At 54.0% G+C, this 25929-nt stretch overlaps 4 protein-coding genes and 1 long non-coding RNA gene across 5 annotated transcripts; all 5 read left to right on the plus strand.

Annotated features, from left to right (window-relative positions):
* Positions 1 to 191: 191 nt before the first annotated feature.
* LOC119113614 (2,3-bisphosphoglycerate-dependent phosphoglycerate mutase-like) lies at positions 192 to 910 on the plus strand. The gene is made up of 3 exons (XM_037237903.1): positions 192 to 435; positions 474 to 520; positions 731 to 910. Exons 1-3 carry the CDS (start codon positions 192 to 194, stop codon positions 908 to 910), a joined length of 471 nt encoding a protein of 156 aa, XP_037093798.1.
* Positions 911 to 3846: 2936 nt separating this feature from the next.
* Positions 3847 to 7727, plus strand: LOC119113938 (U6 snRNA-associated Sm-like protein LSm8). Its single transcript, XM_037238173.1, has 3 exons — positions 3847 to 3913; positions 5998 to 6175; positions 7522 to 7727. Exons 2-3 carry the CDS (start codon positions 6014 to 6016, stop codon positions 7651 to 7653), a joined length of 294 nt encoding a protein of 97 aa, XP_037094068.1. The 5' UTR covers positions 3847 to 3913; positions 5998 to 6013; the 3' UTR covers positions 7654 to 7727.
* Positions 7728 to 7790: 63 nt separating this feature from the next.
* Positions 7791 to 8803, plus strand: LOC119113940 (tRNA-specific adenosine deaminase 2; the record flags this gene model as incomplete). The annotated part of the gene is made up of 1 exon (XM_037238174.1): positions 7791 to 8803. A coding segment is annotated over one exon (666 nt), but the record flags the coding sequence as incomplete, so codon positions are not given.
* A 2872-nt stretch (positions 8804 to 11675) lies between these two features.
* Positions 11676 to 13530, plus strand: LOC119114330 (uncharacterized). Its single transcript, XR_005096016.1, has 3 exons — positions 11676 to 11778; positions 12444 to 12577; positions 13406 to 13530. It is a non-coding gene; the product is annotated as an uncharacterized LOC119114330 (long non-coding RNA).
* A 375-nt stretch (positions 13531 to 13905) lies between these two features.
* On the plus strand, positions 13906 to 24166 carry LOC119113615 (tetratricopeptide repeat protein 39C). The gene is made up of 11 exons (XM_037237904.1): positions 13906 to 13974; positions 15565 to 15685; positions 17640 to 17742; positions 18208 to 18305; positions 18952 to 19120; positions 19283 to 19373; positions 19704 to 19811; positions 20526 to 20638; positions 20675 to 20765; positions 21362 to 21567; positions 23765 to 24166. Exons 3-11 carry the CDS (start codon positions 17671 to 17673, stop codon positions 23903 to 23905), a joined length of 1089 nt encoding a protein of 362 aa, XP_037093799.1. The 5' UTR covers positions 13906 to 13974; positions 15565 to 15685; positions 17640 to 17670; the 3' UTR covers positions 23906 to 24166.
* Positions 24167 to 25929: the final 1763 nt, after the last annotated feature.

Consider the following 25929-nt stretch of genomic DNA (forward strand, 5'->3'; position numbering starts at 1 on the left):
TACATGCCGGTAAACCAAGTTTGTCAAGTGCGGGTATGTGCAGATGTGGCGCGGCTGCGATAACACGCATGTCACGCTTTTCATGTTCAGAACGAAACATCGCACGCCATCGCACTAACGCGTCACCTGGCGCACGTCTCAGGCTGGTCGAAGCCGCCTACGCCTCCTGTCCGGCTGAGCCGCGCCGCGCCATGAACCTGGCCGACGCTCCCGGCGGCGCCCGCAAGCTGCTGAAACTGCGACCTTCGCTGCTGCTGACGCTCGTGCGGCACGGCCAGTCAGAGGGCAACCGGCAGCAGCTGATCCAGGGCCAGTCCGACTACCCGCTGTCGGAGCTGGGCGTGCGGCAGGCGGAGGCGCTGCGTCACCACCTGGTCGAGCGCGGCGTCACGTTCGACGCCGTCTACTCCAGCGACCTGCAGCGCGCGCGCCAACGTGCGACGTCGTCGCCGGCGGGCTGCCCGTCACGGAAGACCAGCGGCTGCGCGAGAAGAACTACGGCGTCTGTGAGAACCAGCCGGTGAGCGAGCTGGCGCGCGCCGCGTCGGCCGCCGGCCTGCCGGTGGCGCAGTTCGTGCCGGCGGGCGGCGAGTCGCAGCAGCAGGTGCGCGCGCGCGCCGGCGCCTTCTTCCCGCGACGTGTGCCAGCACCACCTGTCCGATCAGTGCACGCGCGTGCTGGTTACCAGCCACGGCTGCCTGATCCGCGAACTGATCGCCACCTGTTCGAGACGTACCACGGCAACCTGAAGAAGGCGGACGCCAACCGGATTGCGCCCAACACGGGCGTGTCGGTGGTGCACGTGGCCAGGGCCGGGTCGGAGCCGGACTCACTGACTCTGCACTTTCTGAAGATGCACAGCGACGAACACCTGGGCAATGTAGCCTCCACAGCGCCGCCAGGTGTTTGATGCTGGCCAACTGTAGGCTCCCAGAACGCGGGAAAGGCTGAAATGGCTTTGGTTCGTGAAGGGGAAATTGTCGTCTGCGAATCAGCCTCAGGTGTCGCCCATCGCTGGGTGTAATGCTCAGGTGGGGCGCTGGGGATTTGGTGATGCAATAGTGGCAAATTTGAGGCTTACCTTGCCGAACCCGCCGCACTGCGTCAAACTGGGCGCCAGCTGTGAATAATCGGAGCCCAGCAGCTAGTGTGGGTAGCAAGCTTGTGAATGAGACGAACATTATGAGTGAACATGCGCAACGGGTGAGTTTCAAAAATTTGGTTCCATCTGATGACACCGACATCGTCTCAAGTAAACGAGATGTTGTATAGATTTATTACTTGTGCAGTTAACTGGTGGCGGTTTGCCGGGGATTTCGCGGTGCTGGTCACGTACATACACACGCTTGCGAGCTTCGCCTTATTTATTTTGTCTCATCATCTTCATTCATCGGCACCCTGTTGTGTTGGCGGTGTGAGGGATTGTTCAACATGTTTTACTGGGCCATCCATATCTAAATGGCCGCGAGTCACATCTGTGTGCTCAAAATCCGTAGACAATCTTCACTTCGCGAATCCGCTGTGGATTTCTGTGGTCGTCTTCAAGCTTGGTCGTCCGATGGTGACCCCGAGGCCCGCCGTCATCCTGTTCGATAATCTCACGCCAGTTCATTTAGTTGGAATTCATCTGTTTGTGCTTGACATTTCTTTTAATTCGCAATGCGCTGATTGTATAATTACGGAATATACACGTATCTTCACGAAATTGGAGAGTTTTGGCTGTAGTCTGTGCTCTTGTCGGTTGATTTCCGTCTTCGATGTGCATGATTGGTATTACAGAGCGCTTCGGCTACTTGGGTCTGTTCGCGTACACAGTTAATGCCCGCGTCACGGGCATCAATAGGCGTGTACGCACCACGATCAAATTGTCCCCTTGGCATTGCTGAGGTTCGAACCAGCCCTATGCAAAACAATCGTGCTCCTCCCGTGCATCTGATTACGCTAAGTAGTATGCTCCTAAAGCGATATGTTGCCATGGGTCATTTTAGGTCAGTGACCTGACTTCAGAAGACCATGGGAGATGTAGAATGCGGCTTCTGTTATCAGTAAAATTCGAAATGAGCACCAGAAACTAACCCATTCAACAAGCTATAGTGTAACAAAACAGGGTTAGTTTTGACCTTGGTCTGACTTAATACCGGACCATAGGTCAATGCAATCTGTCGATTGAATTGCTGTGTTGCATAACAAAATTAATAAACAAAATCACAAACAGCAAGCCCTAGAGTAATAGAGCAGGCTAGTTTCGAACTCCTGGCTTTAACCTTCCAGCTTCGTCTACCACTCCGTTCTTGCATCCGATTGAACGATGCCCTAGAAGCTGACTTCGCTGAATCCATGGCCTGACTTTGACCTGCCGTAGGTCAGCGACCTCACACGGTACAACTGAATTCTTGAAACCGAATGATCCGCTTTTCAATTTTCTGCAGCTACGCAAAATTTGGCCAAAATTCGCCACACCGTTCGGAAACCATTCCGGAAATACCTTAGCAGGATCAATTTGACTCCCAACCGGGCACGTGTTAATGCGAGGAGTGTTCGCGGATCGAGGCTTGAATACGCGCCCGGGCTTTTACTGCGGACCTAAAAATTAATGTTGGTGTGGTGGCATGTCGGCAACCAGGTTGTTATCAACATATGTATGAACTATTCTACCCGAAACGTGGATAATTGCAAATAAATAAATTGCAATAAATTGCGAATTCCCCACATGCGCAAAATGGACTCGTCCAAGCAACCACGGCAGTGGTTAAGCCATGCAGCCAATGATCGCGAGCTTCCTGATGCTGGAGACAAATTATGACCCTCGTACCCACAGACATTCGGAACTAGATAGGACAGCTGGAATGGAGTGGTTCACTTGCTTGTACGCAAGCCGATCAGCATATTGTTGCACGGATAGGATGTCGAATGTCTGCATAAGATGTCGGAAGCAAAAATGAAGCTAGAACCGATTACGAAGGACTTTACGAGATAAGTTCATATGCCAACCATCCTGAAGCATCCATTTCTTCTATTTCACTGTTCAGTGAGTTACCCGCATGGAGAAATCTCCGCCGCCGACTTCCACGACCGCTGCCTGAGCGGACGGACCTACGTGGTCGCACCTGGCGATGGTGGGGCAAGCTGCCTTCACGTTGACCTGGCGCTCTAGAACGCCGCGGGGTTGGCTGCAATCGTATCAGATGTTTACTGTTGACATCCATGGGGAAAGCCTGAGGAGCGTGGGCCCACCTCAGGTAACGACTGTCACGGCGCCGCCGCTGGCCCGGATCAGGCCCGGAGGCCCGCGCTGCTCTCCCCGAGCATCAGCGGAACTGTCGCTCTACCTGGCGTTCGTGGGGCAAGGTTTGACAGTGATCGGTTCGGTAGGTTCTGATAACTGAGTTGTCTGCAAGCAAAAATTTTGGAATTCGTGAGATTTGGTGAATTTTACTTGACCTGGGGTCACCAAATTTAAGCTGTACGAAGGAAAACAGGCGTGGCACAGCCAATGGGGGAAGGTTTCACGGCGATCGGTGCGCTGGTCCCCAGGATCTGGGCTGCCTGCTTATGCATACACAATTTTCCCTGCACATTTGTAAGGCGTTTGACCTCAGGAGAGGTTTTGATATTGTCACCTCATGGCTCATCTTGTTGCACTGAATCGATTGGTGAAAGTTTAAAGTCGATTGGACGAATGGTGTCGGAGAACGAGCGCGTCTGCTTCATATGTCGGCTTTTTAGACTCTGCCCGTTGCGTTTGCACTTGCGCTCAGTTTGGCGAATTTGGCGCGTTAGTTGCGTTGGACGACGCGGAAACGCCGGGAATCTTCGTCGCGGTGTAAACGTTGGAAACGTTTTTCGGGGGTTGTCCGGTTTTCACCGTTCATCGTGGGCTTGTAGCTGACGTTCTGCGATTTTAACGTTACAGGCAGGTGGCAGTTAATTCCATCAGCACAGCGTTGCCTAACAGTACCTCTGCTATGGCGTGACAGGCAGCATAGCAAGCAGCTTCGTAAGGGAGGTGTATTTGGCACCATTTGGCTTTGATTTAGTGTATCTCATGCCTATTGAGGGGAGAAGACCTTTTTACCTGTTAGGGAAAGTCCGGGACAAGTGATCATTTTATAATGCTCCTGCACCTGTTAATCCACCACTTCCCTGTGATTGCTGCTCTGTGCAGCATGGTTTTTGTGGGATTTGGTGTATTATCATAAATTATATTTAGCTCATCAGCTTCCTTACTTGTGAGACAGTTTTAATAAATATTTTTGTCAACATTTCATCTTTCCATCTCTTTCAGCCCTCAATGCATTACTCTTTCTGCAGCCTGATTACTAAAACTGGTAAAAATGCAATGCTTGGAACATATCCCTGTGGCAACTGCACTAGAAATTCATTACATACAAATGATAGATCTGAGTGGTCAGAGTTTGGCTGTTTGGCACATATTCAGCACTAATTGCAGTGCATAGAGAGACAATGTTTTTGGGAATTATGATGTTGGGACAGTATAGGTGAAAATGCTCTAAAACATTATTTTCCACCAGAATGATATGCAATTTTAGCTCAATTTGGTCTGCCTTGAGCTTTGTTCATGTGAGTGCCTAGTTCAGTGCACCAACTGGTCAAGGTGTTTGGGGCAGAGGTGTGACTTGTTGCGGACTGGACTGACTGCATTTGCAAGCAAATGAATGTATTGTAAACTTATAAGGCTGGTGTTGCTTTTGCACAATTTTATGTTTTTTTTTCATTTATCACAAGTAAAAGGACAATGTCCATGTTGATAAGGTTCAATTTCCATGTGCTTTCACATATTTCTGGCCTTTAGAGCCTGCATGTGAGTCGATTGGTGCTGCATTTTGAGTGATTAGAAACATGCTTCAAAAATGTATTTTCCCAATACTTTGATCATTACACTGTGTCATCTTTTCCACAGTGTTATATTCACTAATTTTGACTAGATGCAAATGGATGTACCAAATACGTTGCACCACCTATAGCAGACAGTTTTCAAACCTGGGCATCTTTGATATAAATAAATTTCTAAAGACATTTGGAAAACAGTTACAGGCATGTAACCAAGCTGGCTATGCAATAAAATGTCTGGGCAGTTGTAGCAACACTGGGTGTCAATATGCATATGGACATGTTTGACATGACCACATTGCCCTGTTGTGTTAGATGTGAGAGGCAGGAGTACCCAGTTTGACCAGTGGGCAGAAACACCAGCATAACACCAGCAGTTAGCTGAGTGGCAACCCAGCTACAACCCCTGCCCTAATGACCCTGAATTGCCATAGAGGGAGAGGCTTTCTCACAGCCAGCAGCTTCAGCAGACAGGCAAATGCATAAGACTGAGGAGGGAGCTCAGCAGCTCGCTCAACCCCTGGGCTGCAAGTTGGGGAATGGGGGTGCTGAAGGCCCCATCTCCAACTGAATATGAATCCTGCAACTTAAACCCTAGGGCAGAGTTGAGAAAAAACCTCATCAGCCAGCAATCCATAATGGTCAGGGCTTTATTGTCGTCACCAACTGCCAGTGTTATTTTGAGGTGGATCATTGAACCATTACAAGCCAATTAATGCCTCTGTTAAGAAAACAATCTTACAGACCCCTCTCCCTTAGTTCAATGTAATGAACTTGTACACTCATGAGTGATCAGAAGAAAGTGATTATGGTGAAAAAGAGTGAACTACAGTACCATATGTTCTTTTCCCTATTTATTTTTCAATCAAAACATTGTGATGGATGGATGTCAGGAATCAAGACTTCATTCTAACCAGTGTGTGTTGTTGGGTCCTGACCCCTACAGTCCTGATTGCACTAATCCAGGTCAAGGGCAGAATTTAGTGGTGAAGGTTTAACATGCCACGATGCTTGGCACATTTCCTCCTGCCCTCTGACATCAACAATTGGATGCTTTGGGTTTATCTTCGTCAAGGTTCTCGGCCCTGGTCTCCCACGACAACGCATCGGGTGCGCTGACCGGACCCGCCGCTGTCCGCGCCGCAGGCCGAGTGGGTGCGCCATGGCCTCCAGCATAGAGTCCTACGTGGGCCACACTGTCTCCGTCATCACAGCAGATGGCCGCAACATCGTGGGCACGCTGAAAGGCTTCGACCAGACCATCAACATCATCCTGGATGAGAGTCACGAGCGTGTGTACAGCCAGAGCGCCGGCGTGGAGCAGGTGAGGCCCGGCTACAGCGGTACGCCGCCCCCGAGCTCCCAGAAACGCTGCATTTTCCACCGAGACTGACCAGACATCAGGCCTACATGTATATGTTAGCAAGACGAAACATTACGAGATATCGCCTTTCGACATGCAAAATACAAGACCGACCACAAGATAGGCATTATCATTTATTATCGCAGAAGGAAAATCTCTAAGTTTCTTATGAGAAACAGCCCAGACCAACCCGTTGAACTAAAATGCACCAACGTGGTGTATCAATTCAAACGCAATACCGAAGGCTGTAAACTTCGTTCCATACACTACCTTGGTGTAACCACAACGACACCCTCACGACGGCTGTCAATGTACTTTTTTATGGCAACTTCAAATTTGGGAAAACATGTTTTTTAACGATGCCATCTCCGTGGTCTGGGGGGAAGATGCTGGCCTCGTAATCCAGCGGCGCTGGGTACGAGTTCCAGAGCGGGCGCATTGTTTGGCCCAATTCAGATGGAAAAGTCAGCTGACAACTGGCCAACGAGCGTCGACTCTGGCCCGGGGCGACCGTGTCGCAGCATTGTGCGGGACGTAAAACCATTCGCATTCCTGTCTGGCGCAAGGGCGGAGGCTAAGTTATCCGGTGATCTGGACAGTACGGCTTGAGTGGTGGGTTCAGGGTGCACGGAACAAGCCATGCTTGGCAGACACTATGAACCCAAGGTCACCCATACAAACCATTCGGAGTAATTTAAGGGAAGCGAACTCACCAGGATGAAATGGGCAAGGAAACTCTCCCACAACCCTTGAGTTATTAAGTGGTTGGCGGTGAGTATCATAGATGTGATTGTGGTAATGTGTTGATGTCTGTATTATCCCATCGTGGAGGTATTTTATATTAATTAAATTCCTTATAGGATTCTGTCTTACTGCAATTGGTCATGCTTCATTTGTTTTCTCTGAACTTAAATATGTTTTTCATACAGTAATGCACAACTTGCATTGTTACAATTGTAAAATTTATTTATTTTGCCTTTAGAGATCTCTGACGGTGAAGTAAGATCTCGAAACGTAGATAAATATAAAATAGACATTTAAACATTCGTAAATGGTTACATAGGTTACAAATTTGTATTCCGGTCGTTTTCCCCGCTAGAAATAGATACGGATATGACATTCTAGACTGGATGAAGGTGACTTGTTTGGAACGATCGCATTGCTTTTGCATGTGAATAGAAGTAACGTTGGTGAACCATAACGACAACGGTTGTGACCAACTACTATCGCCTCCCTCCCTCTCCAGGTGCTGCAGGTTCTGTGCCTGATCCGTGGTGATCACGGTGGTGACCAGACCTTCCCCCCAGGTGGTGTTGGGTCTGTACCTGATCCGTGGCGACAACGTGGTGGTGATCGGCGAGATTGACGAGGATCTGGACTCGCGCGTCGACTTCCAGAACGTGCACGCCGAGCCGCTGATGTCGATCGTGCGCGGCTAGCCGGGCACGATCGACATCACTGCCGGACGCGGCTAGCCGGGCCGGGCAGTGTGGCCTCCGCCGCGCTCGCTCCAGTGCGGTACGTGTCATCCCCGACCATGGGCTCGCCCGCCGGCGGTGACGCCCGGCCGCGGGACGGCACCGGCCAGGGTGGTGGCGCCGCCCCGCACGGGGACGACGCTACAGAGAGTGTTGGTGACCTCGCCCGGGGTTGTGACGGCGACCCACCGGGAGGTGACGCCGCGAGGCATGCTGAGTACGCCTGCCCGGCGGCGGGCAACGCGGCGCTGACGGGGGAGGACGTCACACTGGACGATGCCGCCAGGCGGCGCCACATGGACGCGGCGTTCGCGGCGGCGCGCGAGGCGCTCCGCCATCAGGAGGTGCCCGTCGGCTGTGTGATGGTGCGCGCCGGCCGCGTGCTGGCCACGGGCCGCAACACCGTCAACGCCACCAAGAACGCCACGCGCCACGCCGAACTCAACTGCGTGGATGCCATCTATCGGCAGTGCGGAGCGGCTGGCGTGCCGGCAGCGGCCGTGTGGGGCGCCACGGACGTGTTCGTGACTGTGGAGCCGTGTGTGATGTGCGCGGCGGCGCTGGTCCAGCTGGGCGTGCGCTCTGTGAGGTACGGCTGCGCCAACCAGCGGTTCGGCGGCTGCGGCTCCGTGCTGAGCGTGCCCGGCCGGCTGCTACCCACGGACGCCACGTTCGTCCAGGACGCCGAGCGAGTGGACGAGGCGATCGCCCTGCTCAAGGAGTTCTACAAGGGCGACAACCCGAACGCGCCGCGTGCGGAGTGAGGGGTTCGGCGAGTGCATTGACGCGTTTTGCCTGGGGCAGTGCACATCGTGACTAAACTGGCACATGTCGCTGCCAACCTAGCGTTCATTTGAGTGGCCGGTTTGGTTCGCATTCACGTTGGGGCATGCGTATTTTGGTCTCGGAGGGGGGGGGGATGCTGGTTGTACAAGCAGCCCTCTTCGGAGGACTGAGCCACTGTCCGCCGCTGCAGTGTCGCCGGGTGACGGTCGTCGGCTCGGGCCGCTGCAGTGTCGCCGGGTGACGCTGTCGGCTCGGACCGCCGCAGTGTCGCCGGGTGACGGCCGTCGGCTCGGGCCGCTGCAGTGTCGCCGGGTGACGGTCGTCGGCTCGGGCCGCTGCAGTGTCGCCGGGTGACGGTCGTCGGCTCGGGCCGCTGCAGTGTCGCCGGGTGACGGTCGTCGGCTCGGGCCGCTGCAGTGTCGCCAGGTGACGGTTGTCGGCTCGGGCCGCTGCAGTGTCGCCGGGTGACGGTCGTCGGCTCGGGCCGCTGCAGTGTCGCCGGGTGACGGTCGTCGGCTCGGGCCGCTGCAGTGTCGCCGGGTGACGGTCGTCGGCTCGGGCCGCTGCAGTGTCGCCGGGTGACGGTCGTCGTCTCGGACCTGCACATCGAACGTTCGACGGACATGCCAGATGGCCGGCCCATGTGGTCGCTTCAGGCCGGTAGCATAAAATAACAGCCAGCGTGCTACAGATTGTGGGAGCACCGCGATACCAGGCCATATCGAAAACGGTGCGCCGGGGAATCAGACCTGAGGTGTAGCCAGTCGCTCTAGCAGTGAGGAGCTTTGTAGGTTTTTTGGTGACATTGTGTCATCTGTAGTCCGGCTGTTCCCGGAAATACATTGTCGTTGGTAGATTGTCGGCGGCGTCGCCACGTGAGCGGCATGGTGTAGGCCAAACCCTTGACTACACGACAGCGCACCTGATCACGGTCTGATGACCTTAGGCTCTCGTAATGCGTGATCCATGTCCGAAGAACTACACAGATGTTGGAGGGCTGCTGAATACGGACTACGGCATCCTGGAAGAGCACGTAAGAATATATGTGACTGAATAGCGATAGATCAGTTCCTGGACTGGGCTCGTGTCGTTCTCAGAATTACAGGCCTACCTGAGTCCCCGGTAGACGAGCCGGTAGCAGCCGGCGGACTCGCAACCAAGCGCGCTACCGAACCCCGCTATATTCATTGGGTGGGAGGAAAGTAGACAAATCCGCTCAACGACGGAAAAGTCACGAAATCTGCACGCACGCATGTCTGCTTTTTAGAGCTGCTTATGAGGCGCAGCAGGCAAGTGACTCGAAGTTGCACAATTATGAGGCGTCTGGTGTTGATCTAAGGACAATTTCATCCCACTCATGGTGTAGGTGTGGGCGGCTCAAACGACCAAATGCGTTTGACGAGATCGCTCGCAAAGTCCACTCTCAGAGTAATGTGGACCGCTCGGGTCTTCTCTTCTGCCGCTCTGACCTGATCTCAGTGACTGTCCGCAGCTACGTTCATAGACGTGGTCTCTCAGGTGTCCCCACAGAGAGGAGGCGACTGATCCACTTATCACCGGTGATTCTGAAACCACTCTTGATCCTTGGGAACAACAGGCATGGCCCCTCCTATTGAAGCCATTGCGAATGGCGCGCTTCTATGTGCGTACCTGCCCAGATGACACCAGGGTTTCTCCAGGACTCCGATATACTACCATCATTTTCCTTGAACCAGACTCGTCCGACAAAACCATGGCTGCGTATCGCTATCCAAGCGGTTCATTTCACTGTCCACAGCTACGGCTGCGGCGTGTCAAATCTCTGCCCGCCGCCGACCTCATGTTTTGTGTGGAGCTGTGGTGGAGGGGGGAGGGCAGCGTGCGAGCCGGCGGTTTCTTGCGGCTTTTGGCACGGCCGCTCGTTCTGGACATGCGCGCCAGGATGGTTAATAGGGGTGCCCCTGTGATACGCCAACCCCATCGGGGGAAAGGCTACGTCCATATGGATATTCAAACATTTACGGCGTTGAAACTTTATCGGCCTAGCGCACCGACAGCTAGGCGCTCGGCGCCTTCGCCTCTACGCCATGTAAAGCCGGCGGAGGAATGGTGGGCATTTAGGCAGTTAACAACCCTGACCCTTTTCCATGTGCATATAACTTTGCCTTGCATTTAACGCAATTTCAGGAAATGGAGCTCTTGAGAAATTTTGAGATAACACATTCGCACATCAATCCTAATTATTCGTTATATGTCGTACTCCCTCCGTACTGGCATCGTTTTGTCTCAATATGCATACCTAATATTCGAGGGTGTCACTTATAAGTGGTGTTAAGACGCGTGCTGGCCTTAACTTGGTGTTCCTCTACGTGTCTAGCGATCAATTTATTGGGAAAAGCAGATCGATCAATGCGTAGCCTCAGAAAGCAGGTTAAGTCAGGTTAAGAAGGACGCGTCGTAGTTGGGTTCATGTTTCGGTAACGCCTTTATCTTGCATGGCATCTCTACGCATTCCGTAAGGGCTACTAGAAATTTCTCATGATTTCTCATGATCATTTCTCATGATCATAGAAATTTCATCGAGTTTTTTTCTCACGGCGAGCCAAGTGCGCCACAGGTGATTTAACCAATGAGTCCTGGCGGGCAGCGATGGAGGCAGGCCCACACGTTGCGTAGGTGAGGGCTCCTCGCGAGCAGCACGAGAGAAAGTCCTACGTGGCACGTACGCAGCTTGTATGGCCTTGTGCCGAAGGTCCCTTTCCAACAAAAGCAAGGGAGCTGGCTGCCAGTCGATCTCTCCGCGACCAACAGATGAGATAGGAAACACTTTTAAGCGTCGCTGGCTGCTGGTGAGAGAAGCGGTGCAGCATGTGCTAGGTACAAGATTCGCGACTCTCAGAACGTGAGATTCCATTCTCAGTTGGCTGCCAGCGACTACAGAAGGCGAGGTTCGCACGTATGTTTCCGAGAAAAATGACATAAAATGAGTGGAAATAACCTGAAGGTGATAGCACGCAAAGGATATAGCGCACAGAGCACATGGCACATAAAGCACATACCACGTAAATCTAACAGAACAAAAAGGCGACTTTGTGGCAAATATCCTTGGACATGCCCGCACATAATTTATTCCCCTTCATGCGTCGCTACAATTTCGGCGCAAATGCGACAAGTTCCGCCGAAAGTCACTAAAATAGCTCTCATTGACTTCGGCTACCGAGGCATTGGTTTTGGTTTTGCACTTGGTGGGCTTCGTTAAGTTATTTTGCTGTTTCGGTTTGGTTGGGAGTGGCTAGGTAATGCTGAGTACTTCATCGAAAGGTTAAGGTGCCCTGCGTTGAATATGTGATGCCTCGTAATATGAGTGAAACATTTGTGCCCATTTGGACGCTTTTAATTTGGAAGCGCATGTCTATGGAGTACCTGACAACCCCACACTTGGCGCCTGTGCGATAGATCAACATCAAACCATCCCCATTTTATCCTGATTGGCCAAAAATTCATCCTGGTGTGAAGCCAGTGACTTTTGGTCACACCAAATCCTCCCAAAAATGCAAAACCAAGAACAAAAAAGGGTTGCTGAGGGCCCCATACCACAATTCTTCAGGACATCACCAGATAATCTTGTCCAGTTAATGTTCCATACTTAACAGAAAATGGTGACCTTGGCTGTTGTGGATTGGGTCACATAACCAAAAATGCCTGAAGCCATAGGCAGATGTATTGGTTGAAGTGTTAGTCTACATATATGAGACCAAATAAACTATTGTACAGGCTAACCTATGGCTCTTTTGATGCCCTCCTTGTACCCATAATATCCCAAGTTTTTTCCTTAATTAAGAATTTGTTTGCTTTGATGGACTGCCGGGCAACAGCATGCATGATGCCAGTGACAAATTTGGCATATTTCATGTTGGCACATGGCTGTGACTCCCATACAGCAGAAGTGATGTGACAAGGGCTGTCTGATCATTGTTAACCCACAGAAATGAACATGGAGCTAGCAAGGGAAAGCATTGATATGTTTCTGAACAACCGTGTGGTGGAAGCTGAAGAACTCTTCCGTCATCACGATGAAAACTGGCATGTCAGGATGGCACAGTGTTATGCTGCTGTCATGGTAAGTGCCCTTGCTGCTCTTTGGCATAATGATGATGCAAGTAAGGACAGAATATATTATGATCCAGTATTGTAAAATAATGTTTTTTATGGCAGTGGTTGAGCTGATTTGTCATGCCAGTAAGACTGAGATATTTTCTCAGTCAGGAAACATTACTGGATTTTCTTGTGATATGAAAAGTAGGCCCATATGTTGTATGCACATTTTTCAAGTCTTATGTCATTCATGAAATTAATTACATGATCAATATCTCAGTTTTTAAGGTTTGCCTCTGTCTTTTGATTGGATGGCTTTTTATATCAGAGCCAATGTTGAGTGGTGTGTGGCACATCAGTCTGATCTCACTAACTGATTATCAAAGTCCAGTACAATTTCATAATGCTATGACAAAAGCTTAACATGCTGTGGTGTTTGGCACTGATCCTTCTACCCTGTGACATTACCTGACCTCAAATGTGAATGTTACCACTTTTTGTGGTGCATCTTGGCATCTAAGGGGACATGAATCTACCTGGAACTAATCTTGCCACATGAATCCAAAAGGCAGTGCTCTAATCATACAAACTACCAATCTAGAGACTCTTCTCTGTACAATATTGATTGTGCTAGGAGCGTAAGCTATGAGCTTAGGAGCTAGGAGCTGAGGAGCTTAAGTGGGGCATTTCTACCATCTTTGAGTGATGAAGTGTTAAAAGTCTCCTGAAGTCATGGGGTAGTCATCTGGAACTATTTACAAGACTAGGGACTACACCACATTATTTATGTGGGTTAGTGGCACTCATCCAAGTTCTCATCAGTGAATAATCTGGGTTGATGTTTTACCAACAGAGTGCTGTTGTGACATTTGAAACAGCTCAGCTGGAGCAGACACTGCAACTGCTGAAGGTGACAGAGAAGGCTGTGGCACCTGGCTCTGGCCTTGTCAGCCAGCTAAAGAGCAAGCTGAAGGGCACTGAGCAGCTCCAGGCATGTCACGTCTTCTGTTGCGTGTGATCACATCATCCCACTCAACATCCCCATAAAGAGGGTCCCATTTTGTGGACACCGCATACCACAGGCTGCCACACAAGTGCCGCAGGCTGCCATAGGCTGCTTCAGACAGCTCAACTGTTTATCATAGATGGGCTTAATGGGAAGGAGTTGGTGCAAACCTTCACAGTCTGTAGTGTATGGCTGAAACAATAGCATCCATCCAGCCCAGCAGGCTTGGTCCTGTCACTGGAAACTTCCATTGGCAGGCTCACACTAAGGTGCTGCAAAGCTGACAACATAGCCCTTCCATTGGTAACCACTGATGTCGTCCGTGGCAGGAGGAGGAAGTGGTGGAGCTGCTGGAGCGGCAGATCGTGGTGGCCGATTGCCAGGTCTGTGCTGCCGTCCTCAACTTCCTGCAGCAGGTGAGGTCAGCAAACAGCAGTTAGCTGCCAAGGTCCTTCACTGGGCTGCTTGCTGCCACATCTTGTGCTTCATCTATCCCTTCATCTTTCCCTTTGGCACCAATAGTTTGGAGAGGATTGCACTTTATAAGCTTTTGTTGGATGACATAAGAAATATGCACCCCAGATGTGTGGCTACCCTTAACCATTGTTAAAGAAGCCTTGCAGTTGCTTTATGATGACACTGGATCTGGACTTCCAATTTGTATCTGACAGATGCTTGGCAGAGGCAAAAACAAATGTCCTACATAACATGTAGACAAAGCCATCTTGAAGAGGGTGCTCCTTTTTGAAGATGTAGAAGCAAGCTTCAGATGTGGTGAATTTAGTTCACTTTCGACTTTTAGCATACTGTTAAGTGGAAAATACTGCTCTATGTGACACAAGTTCTCTAGTGAATATGCCCCCTAATACTTCATGGTGTGATTGTGTCATCACACCTGGCACAACATTGTGTAAAGGGAGCGTTCCACATTTATGCGGGGTTTCAAACTGAAATAGCTATCTCGAAGACATTTGGTGCCATCCACAATCCTGCCCTTCTGAAGACGAAAGCCCGTCTAGTTTCTGAGCCGCACGCCCGCGAAAATGGGAAAGGTATATCGGGAAGAGTATTTCATTCAGCTTAGCACTCATGATGTCATAACGACGTCATTCAAATTCTACCATTCCATTTGCCATGCGGCGATCAAGGCCAATACAAATATCATTGTCGAGGCGTTCATGTCTGTTGTTCGTGACCGCGATCGTCAGATATAACGGCCTGCTATTGGCTCACAATCAATGTTGTGCAAGGTGCGACGACGTAATCAAACCATGACACATTGAGGAGCATATGTACTAAACAGACAATTTTGCGGTCTTGAGTGGTCCTCTCCACTTGAAAAGTATACCAATCGTTGTAAGTGAGCTTGCTTCATCATATTTCATGCTTGCTTCAATATTTTCAAATTTGAAGCATTCCGAACAGCCTACGGACGGCCGTTATGTCTGAAAATCGTGCTAACGAACGTTAGATATGGACGACTGGACAGTTATATATTCCGAGGCCTTGATTGCTGCATGGCCAACGAAATGGCAGGATGGAAATGTTATCATTATGGCGTTATGGATACCTGGGTGACCTTGAAATAGTTGCACTCATGCACTTATGGGCTCATCAGCTCAGAAATAGAGGAGCTTAAGTGGGGCAGCGCTGCTAACTGCACGGAATGATGTTCTAGGTAACTGTTTCAGTTGAAAACTGCATACAAATGTGGAACACTCCCTTTTAGATCTTTTGTCTCTGTTCTGTTGGAAGTCTTCGCCGGGGTGCTGGTAGTGTAGCGTCTGGAAAACCAGGAGCATGGGCTTTGATTCCCCGCGGTATCCGCCCTTCCTGCCAGGGTGAGAGGCAGGCGATGCCATGTAGCCTTAGCAGCTGAGCGCGTCATTAAGTCCCGGGAAGTCTCCTCTATGGTCCTCTCGGTGTTGTAAGCTGGTACCTTGGGGAGGCCCTCGCCACGCTTCTCCTCCCCCGGTGTAGTGAGTCGGTCCCCTCCGCTCTGGCAGGACCTGGGCAGCTGTGTGAAGGGCAGCTGGGGACTGCGGCGCGCCTGGAAGACCTACGACAGGATCTACGGCCAGATCAGCGCCATGTACCGGCAGGTGCAGCAGGAGGTGCCTGTGGACGGTGAGCGCCCGTCGCCCGTCTCGTCCGGGCCGTCCCGTTACCAGCGTACCTCCGCTAGACAAGTGTTCGCGGGCTTCTGATCGGGGCTGTTATGAGAGCGGTAGTCTTATTTGGTTTGCGTCAGTCAAGTTTGCAAGGCAGCAGCTGTCGCTAGCAGCTGTATCATTTAACTCTTGCGTAGGAAACTCAACGGTTGTATACCACGGTGCAAGCGTATATACGCTAACGCCCGTGAGAACGACTGTTACAGCAACAGTCGCGGCGATTGGGCGAAACAGAGCCTGTCATCAGACTATGCAGGAGCAAGCGTTAGGCTTTCTGATGATCTTTGTGCATGGGCCGGCGCGGGTGATGGTAGGGCCGTTGACGTCGGGGGGCACGTGTGTGCTCCGTGCGGTGTTCCGCGGTTATCGTAGTTTTTGCTGCAGTCGCATTCCCGTTGCTTTTGCTTACTCAAACGCTAGAAGCGTTGTTTGAACGGTGAGACGGCCGTTGCCGTACGTGTGGCTGTCGATCAGAAGCCCCGAGCTGTCGATCTTTCGCCTGCCTCACCGATGATTTCACACGGGAGTGCATGGGCGCTGCATGGCCTTCAGCAGTCGATGCGCCCTAAAACCCCACATCATCATCATCATCATCATCACACAGAAGTGCGCGTCGGACACCGGCGTGTTTCCCCCTCCCCCTCGATGCTCTGTCCGCGACCCGGCGTCGGTCGCGTAAGCTTCACACCCCCTCGACGATTCCACATTGATGATACAATTTCCGTGGGCTGTCCCGATACTGTTGGCACGACTCCTGTGCTGTGATGACGCCGTTGGTCCGGTGCTCGGTCGTTGACCCGGCACCATTGTCGTCTCAAGCGGCCGAGCCGGGTGAGCCGGCCGGGTGTGAGCCGCCGCCACTGCCGGCGCGCCCGCTCCTGCCCACGTCCTCCTCCTCACCGAGCCTGAGCGCGGGAGCGGCCGCTGGCGGCGGCGGCGGCGGCCTGCGCCGCTCGGCCACCCGGCTCCGTGTGGACCAGCCGAGGTAAGGGCGGACGCTGGAGAGAAAAGGGGGAAGTGAGTGTATCTGAGGTGAGGGAGGACACCGGAGGGGACAGGGGGAGTAAGTGTAGCTGAGGTAAGGGCGGACAGCGGAGGGGACGGGGGGGGGGGGGGGGAGGGGAGTGAGTGAGTGAGTGAGAGTAGCTGAAGTGAGGGAGGACACCGGAGGGGACAGGGGGAGTGGGTGTAGCTTAAGTGAGGAAGGACACCTGAGGAGACGGGGAAAGTGAGTCTAACTCAGGTGAGGGAGGACATCGGAGGGACAGGGTCCGGGAGGGGGAGGGGGGGGGAATGCGTGTAGCTGAGGTGGCGGCAGTCGCCGGCGGGATCGGGTCCCGCGGGAACATGTACCTTTGGACGGGAGCAGAGTGTGAACTAGCTGGATTGAGTGGGATAACTGCGAGCCCGGCTCGATAGATGCAGACCTCTTGGGGAATGTGTGGACTGTTATGGATGCCCTGAAAAATTGGCTCGGAGCACTGAATATTGGACAGAAAGGGCGGTATGGACCAGCAGTAGTGAGCGTTGCATTGGCCGTGAACGCGGGGTAGTGGGTATGGTCGCGGGGATGGGACCACGGTTTGAAAAAGAACGCATCGGTCCGGGGACATACGTTGGAAGGGGAAGCGTGGACCAGCGTGAGCGAGTGTGAGCCATCACAGTTGATGCTGGTATCTGGAGGGAAAGTGGGGCAGTCGGTGGTCAGGGAAGTTAGTGTTGACAAGAGCGGTGGCCTGCCGTGACATCTGTCTTGCGAAGGGCCCGTCACCGAATGGAAACCCACGCGCAACACTACGGCTCGGCTGGGGTGCCGGGCGGCCGCGGGCGCCCAGGCGTTCCTGCGCTGCGGGTGAGGTGTGTGAGGTGTGTTTGTTTGTGTGTGTGACGGGCGCCGCCGGCTGTTGCAGCGCGGTCTCGGCGGAAGCTGTGCGCGCCCTCATGGGCTCCGTGTCGCTGGGCTACGGTCTGTTCCAGCTCTGCGTCTCACTGCTGCCGTCCAAGTTCGTCAAGGTGTGGAGCCGCGTGCTACTGCTCGCCCCCCCCCCCCCCTGCCTGATGTTTTTAGCGCGAGCACGGCGGCCAGCGCGGTGCCCGCGGACTTGATCTTCCGCCGTAGCGTTCAGCTGCTTGGAACTCAAGCATTTGGCCGTTTGGTGTTTGCTCAGCCAGCATTCGTACCCACCCAGTGAGCTGTTGTGGTGAGAACATTCAGAGGAGGCTTCCGGGTAGCCATGATACAGGGCTCTTATATACCTCATTTTGTGTCCCACGTCTACGGAATGATGCAATGACGGCACTGCTTTTGGGCAGCTCTAAGTGCTCACAACAGAGTGGCGCTTGTTGTCGATGGGTGGTGGTTGAAGCCGAATGCAGCTCAGGCATCACGATGCTCGGATCAAGACGCTGCAGACCGGCGCGCCGAGCGGAGGTGACGGGCACCGCCTGACCTGACTCCGAGCGGCGTTTTCTCCGCAGGTGGTCCAGCTGCTGGGGTTCCAGAGTGACCGGTCGGCGGCGCTGGCGGCGCTGATGTTCTGCAGAACCTCGCGGGACATGAGAGCGCCGTTGGCCAGGTACCTGGCCGGAGAAATCGATACTACTGTCGTCCTCATCCGTGTTGGGATATTATTGGTGTGACAGACGTTAGTCGGAGGGGACATTCGCCATGCGATGGATTCGTCGGGCGATAGAGCTGTGCTGATGACTTTGACTGTCATGCTGGTTTTTGGACGGTGTTATGTGATCTTGTGATTTGGTTAAACAAAGTGATCGGGCAGCACACGTTAGTCCGGGCATCTCGCCCGCTTTCTCCATGCCCGGACATCTCGCCCGTTTCCGTCCGGACGTCTCGCCCGTTTCCGTCCGGACATCTCGCCCGCTTTCGTCCGGACATCTCGCCCGCCTCAGCCTGACGCTGCTGTGGTACCCCTGTAGTGGTGTGTCTGACCACCTCCTCTGGCGCTGCTGTGGTGCCAGTCGGTGATGTGTTTGACCACCTCCCCACCCTCTAGCCTGGCGCTGCTGTGGTACCCCTGTAGTGGTGTGTCTGACCACCTCCTCTGGCGCTGCTGTGGTGCCAGTCGGCGATGTGTTTGACCACCTCCCCACCCTCTAGCCTGACGCTGCTGTGGTACCCCTGTAGTGGTGTGTCTGACCACCTCCTCTGGCGCTGCTGTGGTGCCAATCGGTGATGTGTCTGACCACCTCCCCCCCCTCTAGCCTGGCGCTGCTGTGGTACCACTCGGTGGTGCGGCCCCTGCTCTCGCTGGACGGCCGTAACGTGGCAGCCGGCGTGGCCACCTCCGAGCTCCTGCTGCGGGAGACGGCCGGTCGCTACGGACAGGCGGCGCTGTTCCAGTTCTTCCGCGGCCGCGTCCTCCGCCTGCAGGTGAACACCGGCGCCAGCACGGCCCCGTCAGCCGCGTGTGGGTGTCACGCAGGACATTGCTAGCCTTCTAGATGCAACTGTGTTGATCATGTAGTCGCTCCCTGGTTGTTGGACTGCCCCGTTACGTCAGATCTGTGCGTGAGAACAGCCCTGGCGTTGCAGTCGGATCTGGAGGGCGCCATCGCAGCCTATGAGGTGGCAGCTAGCCAGGGTCAGCAGCAAGAGGTGCGACTGCTGTGCCTCCATGAAATAGGTCAGTGCGACGAATGCGACATCTGTTGTGGGAAAACGGGACGATGGATTACCCCCAGACACTTTGTGGGCTGTGACGCGTTTGTATTTGTTTTAGACAGCTTGTAATGGATAGCCCTAAGGTAGCACGTAGCATCGTCGAGGCCGTATAATTTTATTCGGATGCCCGATTTTGGAATTTGTGACAATTCGGATTTTTCATCGCGATTTTGGCTCAGCTCACTCCCACGTCGGCCATGCGAGGTGTTCTGTGAACAGCCCGATGGCGCGTGTTCATTGGCACCGGGCCGATCGGTCGTGCCAGTTGGTGACGCGCCTGACGTCTCTTCAGGCTGGTGCCGGCTTCTGCAGCTGGACTGGGTCGGCGCGTTCGTGGCGTTCTCCGAGCTGGCGCAGCAGTCCCGCTGGTCCCGCGCCTTCTACCACTACTTGGCCGCTGGTGAGACTCCTCCGAGCGCCTGCTGGAGGTCCGGGGGGGGGGGGGGGGGGGCTCCACTCCCGGTCCGTCAGGATTCACTCGAACACACCCTCGCACTGTGCAGCGCTATTCGCTATCTCAGTGCGTTAGTCAGCCCACCTGCACGTACGTTTGGCATGCGGTATGAGATGTGTAGATTTGAAATGTTTGCCTGCCTGCTGGCATACCTGGGTATGGTTCTGGCTTCCGGAGTGGAGTTTAGCCATTCGTTGTTATGTGCTGCTGGTGCCAGGTATGTGATTGTCATGTTTGGCTAGCCTGGCTGACAAGCACAGTTTTTTTCTTCGCTTCTGCGGAGCTCCCAAACTACTGTCATTAATGAACTCATAGTGGGTGATATATAGACTGCCAAATCAGATATTTGGTTGTTATTGTTAGAATATATGCTGGCCGTCTACACCTAGACATGCTTTCCCTTGGCCTTCTTGAAGACGTTACATTACTGTGCGGTTTGGGTGCCAAAAGTGTTTGCACGCCCGTTTTCAACGGTGCTTCGCTCTGAATACGGACGTTTTACCGCCAGCTATTCCGTTACCTTACCGACTGCCAGTCTTCCTCAGTCTGCCCCCAGCTCTCACGAGTGCGTTCCGCCTTGGTGACGTCAGGTCAGGTCACCCTGTCGGCCGGTCTGCCGTCTCCCCGCCCCCTCACGCCCTCTCCGTGTCCCTCCCCCAGTCTGTTCGGGCGCCTCAGGCGATGTTACCCTGTCGGCCGGTCTGCTGTCGGCCGCGCTGCCGCCGGGCGCCGGCCGGCCCGACCTGGACGCCTTCCTGCAGCGACGCACGGCGGCGCTGCGGCAGCCGGCGCCGCCGCCGCTCGCCCAGCTGACCTGCCGTCTGCACGCCTACGAACTGCTTTACCTGTGGAACGCGCTGCCCTCCTGCCCGCCGGCCGTCTGGAGCACGGTGCTTGAAGGTGAGAGGCGCGAGCGCGGGGGGCCGGCGGTCGTGGTGCTGCCCTCCTGCCTGCCCGCCGGCCGTCTGGAGCACGGTGCTTGAAGGTGAGAGGCGCGAGCGCGGGGGACCGGCGGTCGTGGTGCCGGTTCTCATTCAGCATCACGACCTTCCGGGTGGGATGTCTCCAAAGCAGCATTGCGCTTCAGGCTTCTTGTTACTTGTTATGATATTTTCTGTTCTTTCTTTAAGGAGTTTGTTTATTAAGCTAGAACAGCCAGGGCTCTGGGAACCCTCGAGATCTGAATCTGCTGCATTACTACTTCGCCTTTTCTTAATTTCCAATCTCCCACCGCCGGCCTGCCTATCATCACGCGTGATTGTGACAGTTGGGTCCCCTGCCCCGGCGTGTGGCCGGACGACGCGCTCTGCCTCCCCTCCACCCCGCCTCAGTGGGCGGGCCGAGTCCGCTGGTGCTCCTCCGCTGCCTGTCGCTGACCCGCCCCAGACAGTAGGCGGGCCAGGCTGCTCCTCTGTGTCACCTGGCGGGTCCCGTTGCGGTGACGTTCTCTGCTGGTGCTCCTCCGCTGTCTGCCGCTGACCCCTGCCCCGCCTCAGACTGTGAGCGGGCGTCGCTGGAGTTACCGGCGCTGGCGGCCGTGGCGCACCTGGTAAGCGGCGGCGTGCTGGACAACACGAGCCTGCAGCAGGCCGAGCGGCACTACCGGCGCGCGCTCGTGCTGGGCCGCGACGACCGCAGCCGGCCGCACGTGGCGCCGCACGCCAGCTACGAGCTGGCGGTCATGTACTGCGGACAGCCGCAGGTGAGGCGGCCCTGCCAGGCGGTCACGCAGTGGCGGCGGCACTGGGCACCATAGGCGTGGGGATGTCTCAAAAAGTGTGTGGGACAGGGTCAGGGTATACTTAGTTATTACTGGGAAACAAGGCCGTCCCCCCCCCCCCGATGATCAGGGGTGGGTGGGCGGATAATTAGATGTCATGTTTGACATGCCATATATATATATATATATATATATATATATATATATATATATATATATACAGTTGTTTCCCATCTGTGCACAATCTTGCCTATTCGACTCGTCTGTGCCATTCGGAATATAGAAATATCCAGCTTTACAGTGTTATTCGTCTATTTTTCAACGTTGTTCTCTGCGGAGGCGAAATTCCACCAGCGGGTAGGCATTTTGGGTCATTGGTGAGGCATCTGCCTCCACAGAATAGATGCCAAGGCACGACGTGAGCAAAGGCTGATCAAAACTTACAATCAATGGCCCACACTGTGCCCGAGTTTTCATACGTCTAGGTTTCGCCGGTTGCTTTTCAAGGGGTAATATTTGCCGCAGCATGTTAGCTGCGAACCAATTCAGAAGCCTCGAGTGCCAGCTGTCAAAAACAAGGTGGCAAAAACCATAAAACTGGAGTTTCTCTAGCAGGCAATGAAATCACCAAATTAAGGGCCTTCTTTCAGGTATTTTTTATCTGAGCCCTGCTCCCGCACGCGGTCGGCGGTCACTCCCGTGGCCCGGCTGTCCCCCGCATGGCTGACTGCGATCTGATCGTACGACTGCTTTTCTGCGTGTTCATGGATCAACATCACTACTTATTGGTGACAAGCATAGATTGGACTCCTGCTACATCATCTGTTTTCGAATTTTCTGCCCTTTACACCACACCGCAGCAGAAAATAAGCTTTCGGGTAGCTGCCTGTCTGGGTATGAGTTTAGGTCCAGCGGGCATTCATTTGCCCCTCATTCAACATAGCTGATTTCATCTGCTTTTGTATGTAGGCAGGTCATAGCCGGAGCCATGCCGGGGGGAATGTTTGATAATGATGACACTGATTAAAAATGTAATGAATTAATTTTAACTTGATGATGAGAACGGATTAACCTTCATGACACCGAGAAGTGGTGCTGGCATCTGGTGGTGGAACTACAGGATCAAAAGTAGAATATCTACTATTCCTGTTGCTGTAACTGTTAAGTCGACTTTGGAACATCCTGAGATCCTTTGGGTTGCTGAGATTGCGAGCGTGTAAGGCTTAAGACAGTTGATGTTATTTGTTTTACTAGTCGATTTGGGGGGAAAAAAACATTCTCAGGCGAATAGGGTGGGTGGGCCCTTGTCGTTTTATAACCTCATTTCGATCCACTCCATCCAACACTTCCGAGACCCCTTGCGTAAGTAGAGCACTACAGGGCACATTATCATTACCAGGGCTAAAGGCCATTCAGTCGTAGCGTGGGCTATGTTCCGGCTGCTGTTCTGGCATTGCTGTCATTTGCATTGTCATTGAATGCGAGTCATTGAATTCATGTCAATCATGCAAGTCATTGCTGACCATGTCTGATGAACGTGTATGTTGATCCCATCTCCGTCGACCCGTCTCTGTTGACTTCATCTCTGTTGACCCATCTCTGTTGATCCCACCTCCATTAACCCGTCTCTGTTGACCCCATCTCTGTTCACCGGGCGTATGGTGACCCGTCTTCACTGACCCGTCTTCATTGACCCGTCTCTGTTGACCCCATCCCGGTTGAACCGGGCGTCTGGTGACCCGTGTCTGTTAATCCCGTCTCTGTTGAACCGGGCGTATGGTGACCCGTCTCTGTTGACCCCATCTCTGTTGAACCGGGCGTATGGCGACCCGTGTCTGTTAATCCCGTCTCTGTTGAACCGGGCGTATGGTGACCCGTCTCTGTTGACCCCATCTCTGTTGAACCGGGCGTATGGTGACCCATCTCCGTCGACCCGTCTGTGTTGATGCCATCTTTGGTGACCCGATGACCCCTGTTGACCCGTCTCTGGTGATCCCATCTCTGTTGACCCGGGCGTCCGGTGATCCGTCTGTTTTGATGCCGTCTCTGGTGACCCGGTGACCCCTATTGATCCGTTTCTGGTGACCCCATCGCTGTTGACCCGGGCGTTCGGTGATCCGTCTCTGTTGATCCCGTCTTTGGTGACCCGGTGACACGACCCTGCCCTCTCTCCGCACAGCGGCGGGCCGAGGGCCGAGCCCTGCTAGAGTCGGCCCGCGACGCCTACAAGGACTACGACTTCGAGTCGCGGCTGGGCGTGCGCATCCAGTCGGCGCTGAAGCGGCTGGAGAAGGTCACCAGGGAGGAGAGGGCCAAGTGAGCTCACATCGGCCGGCCCGGTGCGCGGCGCCGCAGTCGCCAGCGCTTCAGGATCGGCGTGAGGCCACCAGAAGGCGGTGCCGACTGCTGCGAGGCCCCGTGCCGAAACTACACGTAGGTCCCATCGTTGGAGGTTGCTCCTCAGGTGTGGGACAGCGGTGGGTGGTGAGAGGACGGCGGAGCACCGGGATACAAGACGGAGCCCGGATAACACCCTGCAGTGAGGCCTGGGGTCAGACCGGGCTGAGGGTCGCGCGTCAGGTGTGCTGCGGTGCCGGCCGTGGCGCGGCAGGTGCCGGCCGTGGCGCGGTAGGTGCCGGCCGTGGCGCAGTAGGTGCCGGCCGTGGCGCGGCAGGTGCCGGCCATGGCGCGGTAGGTGCCGGCCGTGGGGCGGTAGGCGCTAGCCGTGGCGCAGTAGGTGCTGGTTATGGCGCGGTAGGTGCCGGTTGTGGCGCGGTAGGGGCAGGCCGTCGCGCGGTAGGTGCCGGCCGTGGCGCAGTAGGTGTCGGCCGTCGCGCGGTAGCCGCTGGCCGTGGCGCAGTAGGTGCCGGTTGTGGACCTCAGGCAGTGATAAGGGCCGCCGCGCAGTATCTCATCCTTGTTATCCGGCAATCGGCTGGCGTACCTAGAGTAGCTGAGGGAAACTGACTGATGTTGTTAGGCATATAGCGGACGCTTTTAGAGAAAGCAAAGTCGTTGAGTCATTGAAGATCATTTAGACATGTAACACTTTCTCGGCCGCAGCTGAAATATTCTTGCCTCACGGCACACGTATAGTGTTTTTTCCCCAGGGCCGTATACGGACGTGCGTGGTCGATCCCCGAGAACAAGCGCGTGGGTTCTGGCGCCCCACCGCCAGCCAGGGCGCCTGCCGTCCTCTGCTGTCCGGAGCCGGCCGCGGGGAGGCTTGTCTGCACGTTAGCGCAGCAGCTACTCCGGCCGCTGGCACCCTGCGCGGCGCCGCAGGGGCTTTGGCAGCCTTGGGCGGGCGAAGGAGGTTGTAGATGCTTTGTTGGTCGAGTGAGGTTAGTTTTGGGGATTCCCAAGTAAAGTTGTGTGTTTCGCCGAGCCAGGCAAACAGCACTATAACTACCACTGGCCTGTGCTGTGTTGTGGAGGGTGAGTGATAGGTAGGGTTTTCTCGGGTCGCGTCCCATCGGCGTTTGACGGTTGTGCAGGGTGGCACGTGGGCTCGGTCCCAGGTGAGTAACGGTATTACTTCGGGTTTGTCGTGGTGCCTTTGTATTTCTAGTCAATGTCTCCATCATTTGGGGTGATATCTTTTAACTACGGAGCTGATGAGTCACCGGACATCAGTTTACCTCTGTTGTCCAGGCTGACTGTCGTCTGGCGTTCCAGTGACGGTCGATATCGGACGATTTTGGGTATCAGCTGTTGTGCATAGTCTCGCCTCGGTCTTCGGCGTCGTCTACCAGGACATATGGCGTGTGCCGTAGTTTGTTTCGTCGCCGGGTGGCTTGTGGTTTCAGGGAGCACGTGTTGTTTTCACTCCTGCGTTTTTTTCTTGTGTCGATGGAGGGGCGCTGCGGCTATGTTTTAAAGTCATGATCGCATCTCCTCGTACAAGCTCAGTGACAAGGAGCGCATACAAATGCATGTTGTCTCCGTATTTGGGATTTCCACAACTTGCATCTCAAGAAAAGAAAACGCGTATATCTTGGTACGGTATGCCGCCCGGGAATCACGCGACACCGCGTCATATATGTACAGCGTGCCTAGACTAGCCCCCGCTGAAGGTACCTTGCTGTGTGTGTGCGCTTTAGCTTGGCGGTAGCCGAGGTGCGCCGAATGGTTAACTTGCGCGCAGGAGACCCGTAGGAAGTCTGCGGCAGTCAGCAGCAGTGTGTGATGTCAGCTAGAGCTGGAACGGATCTGCAATACTTTTTGATATTGTTTTGCCTACACCAGCGCGCTTTTCGCTGTGTGCGGGGGTAATAAACAGCAGGTCGACGCCTTAGATGTGAAGCTCATTGCCGACCAGTTTGTGTTGTTCCCGTGATTCTG

Source organism: Pollicipes pollicipes, unplaced genomic scaffold, assembly GCF_011947565.3.
Source record: "Pollicipes pollicipes isolate AB1234 unplaced genomic scaffold, Ppol_2.1 Scaffold_7262;HRSCAF=8765_pilon_pilon_pilon, whole genome shotgun sequence".
Taxonomy (NCBI): Eukaryota; Metazoa; Arthropoda; class Thecostraca; order Pollicipedomorpha; family Pollicipedidae; genus Pollicipes; species Pollicipes pollicipes.

Coding starts and splice junctions, on each gene's coding strand:
- LOC119113938 (XM_037238173.1), top strand. CDS start 6,014: ATGGCCTCCAGCATAGAGTCCTACGTGGGCCACACTGTCTCCGTCATC. Junction 6,176..7,521: donor AGAGCGCCGGCGTGGAGCAG/GTGAGGCCCGGC, acceptor CCTTCCCCCCAG/GTGGTGTTGGGTCTGTACCT.
- LOC119113615 (XM_037237904.1), top strand. CDS start 17,671: ATGGGCTCCGTGTCGCTGGGCTACGGTCTGTTCCAGCTCTGCGTCTCA. Junction 20,639..20,674: donor TCCTGCAGCGACGCACGGCG/GCGCTGCGGCAG, acceptor CCGCTCGCCCAG/CTGACCTGCCGTCTGCACGC. Junction 21,568..23,764: donor TGTACTGCGGACAGCCGCAG/GTGAGGCGGCCC, acceptor CTCTCCGCACAG/CGGCGGGCCGAGGGCCGAGC.
- LOC119113614 (XM_037237903.1), top strand. CDS start 192: ATGAACCTGGCCGACGCTCCCGGCGGCGCCCGCAAGCTGCTGAAACTG. Junction 436..473: donor CCTGCAGCGCGCGCGCCAAC/GTGCGACGTCGT, acceptor CCGTCACGGAAG/ACCAGCGGCTGCGCGAGAAG. Junction 521..730: donor GCGTCTGTGAGAACCAGCCG/GTGAGCGAGCTG, acceptor CACCTGTTCGAG/ACGTACCACGGCAACCTGAA.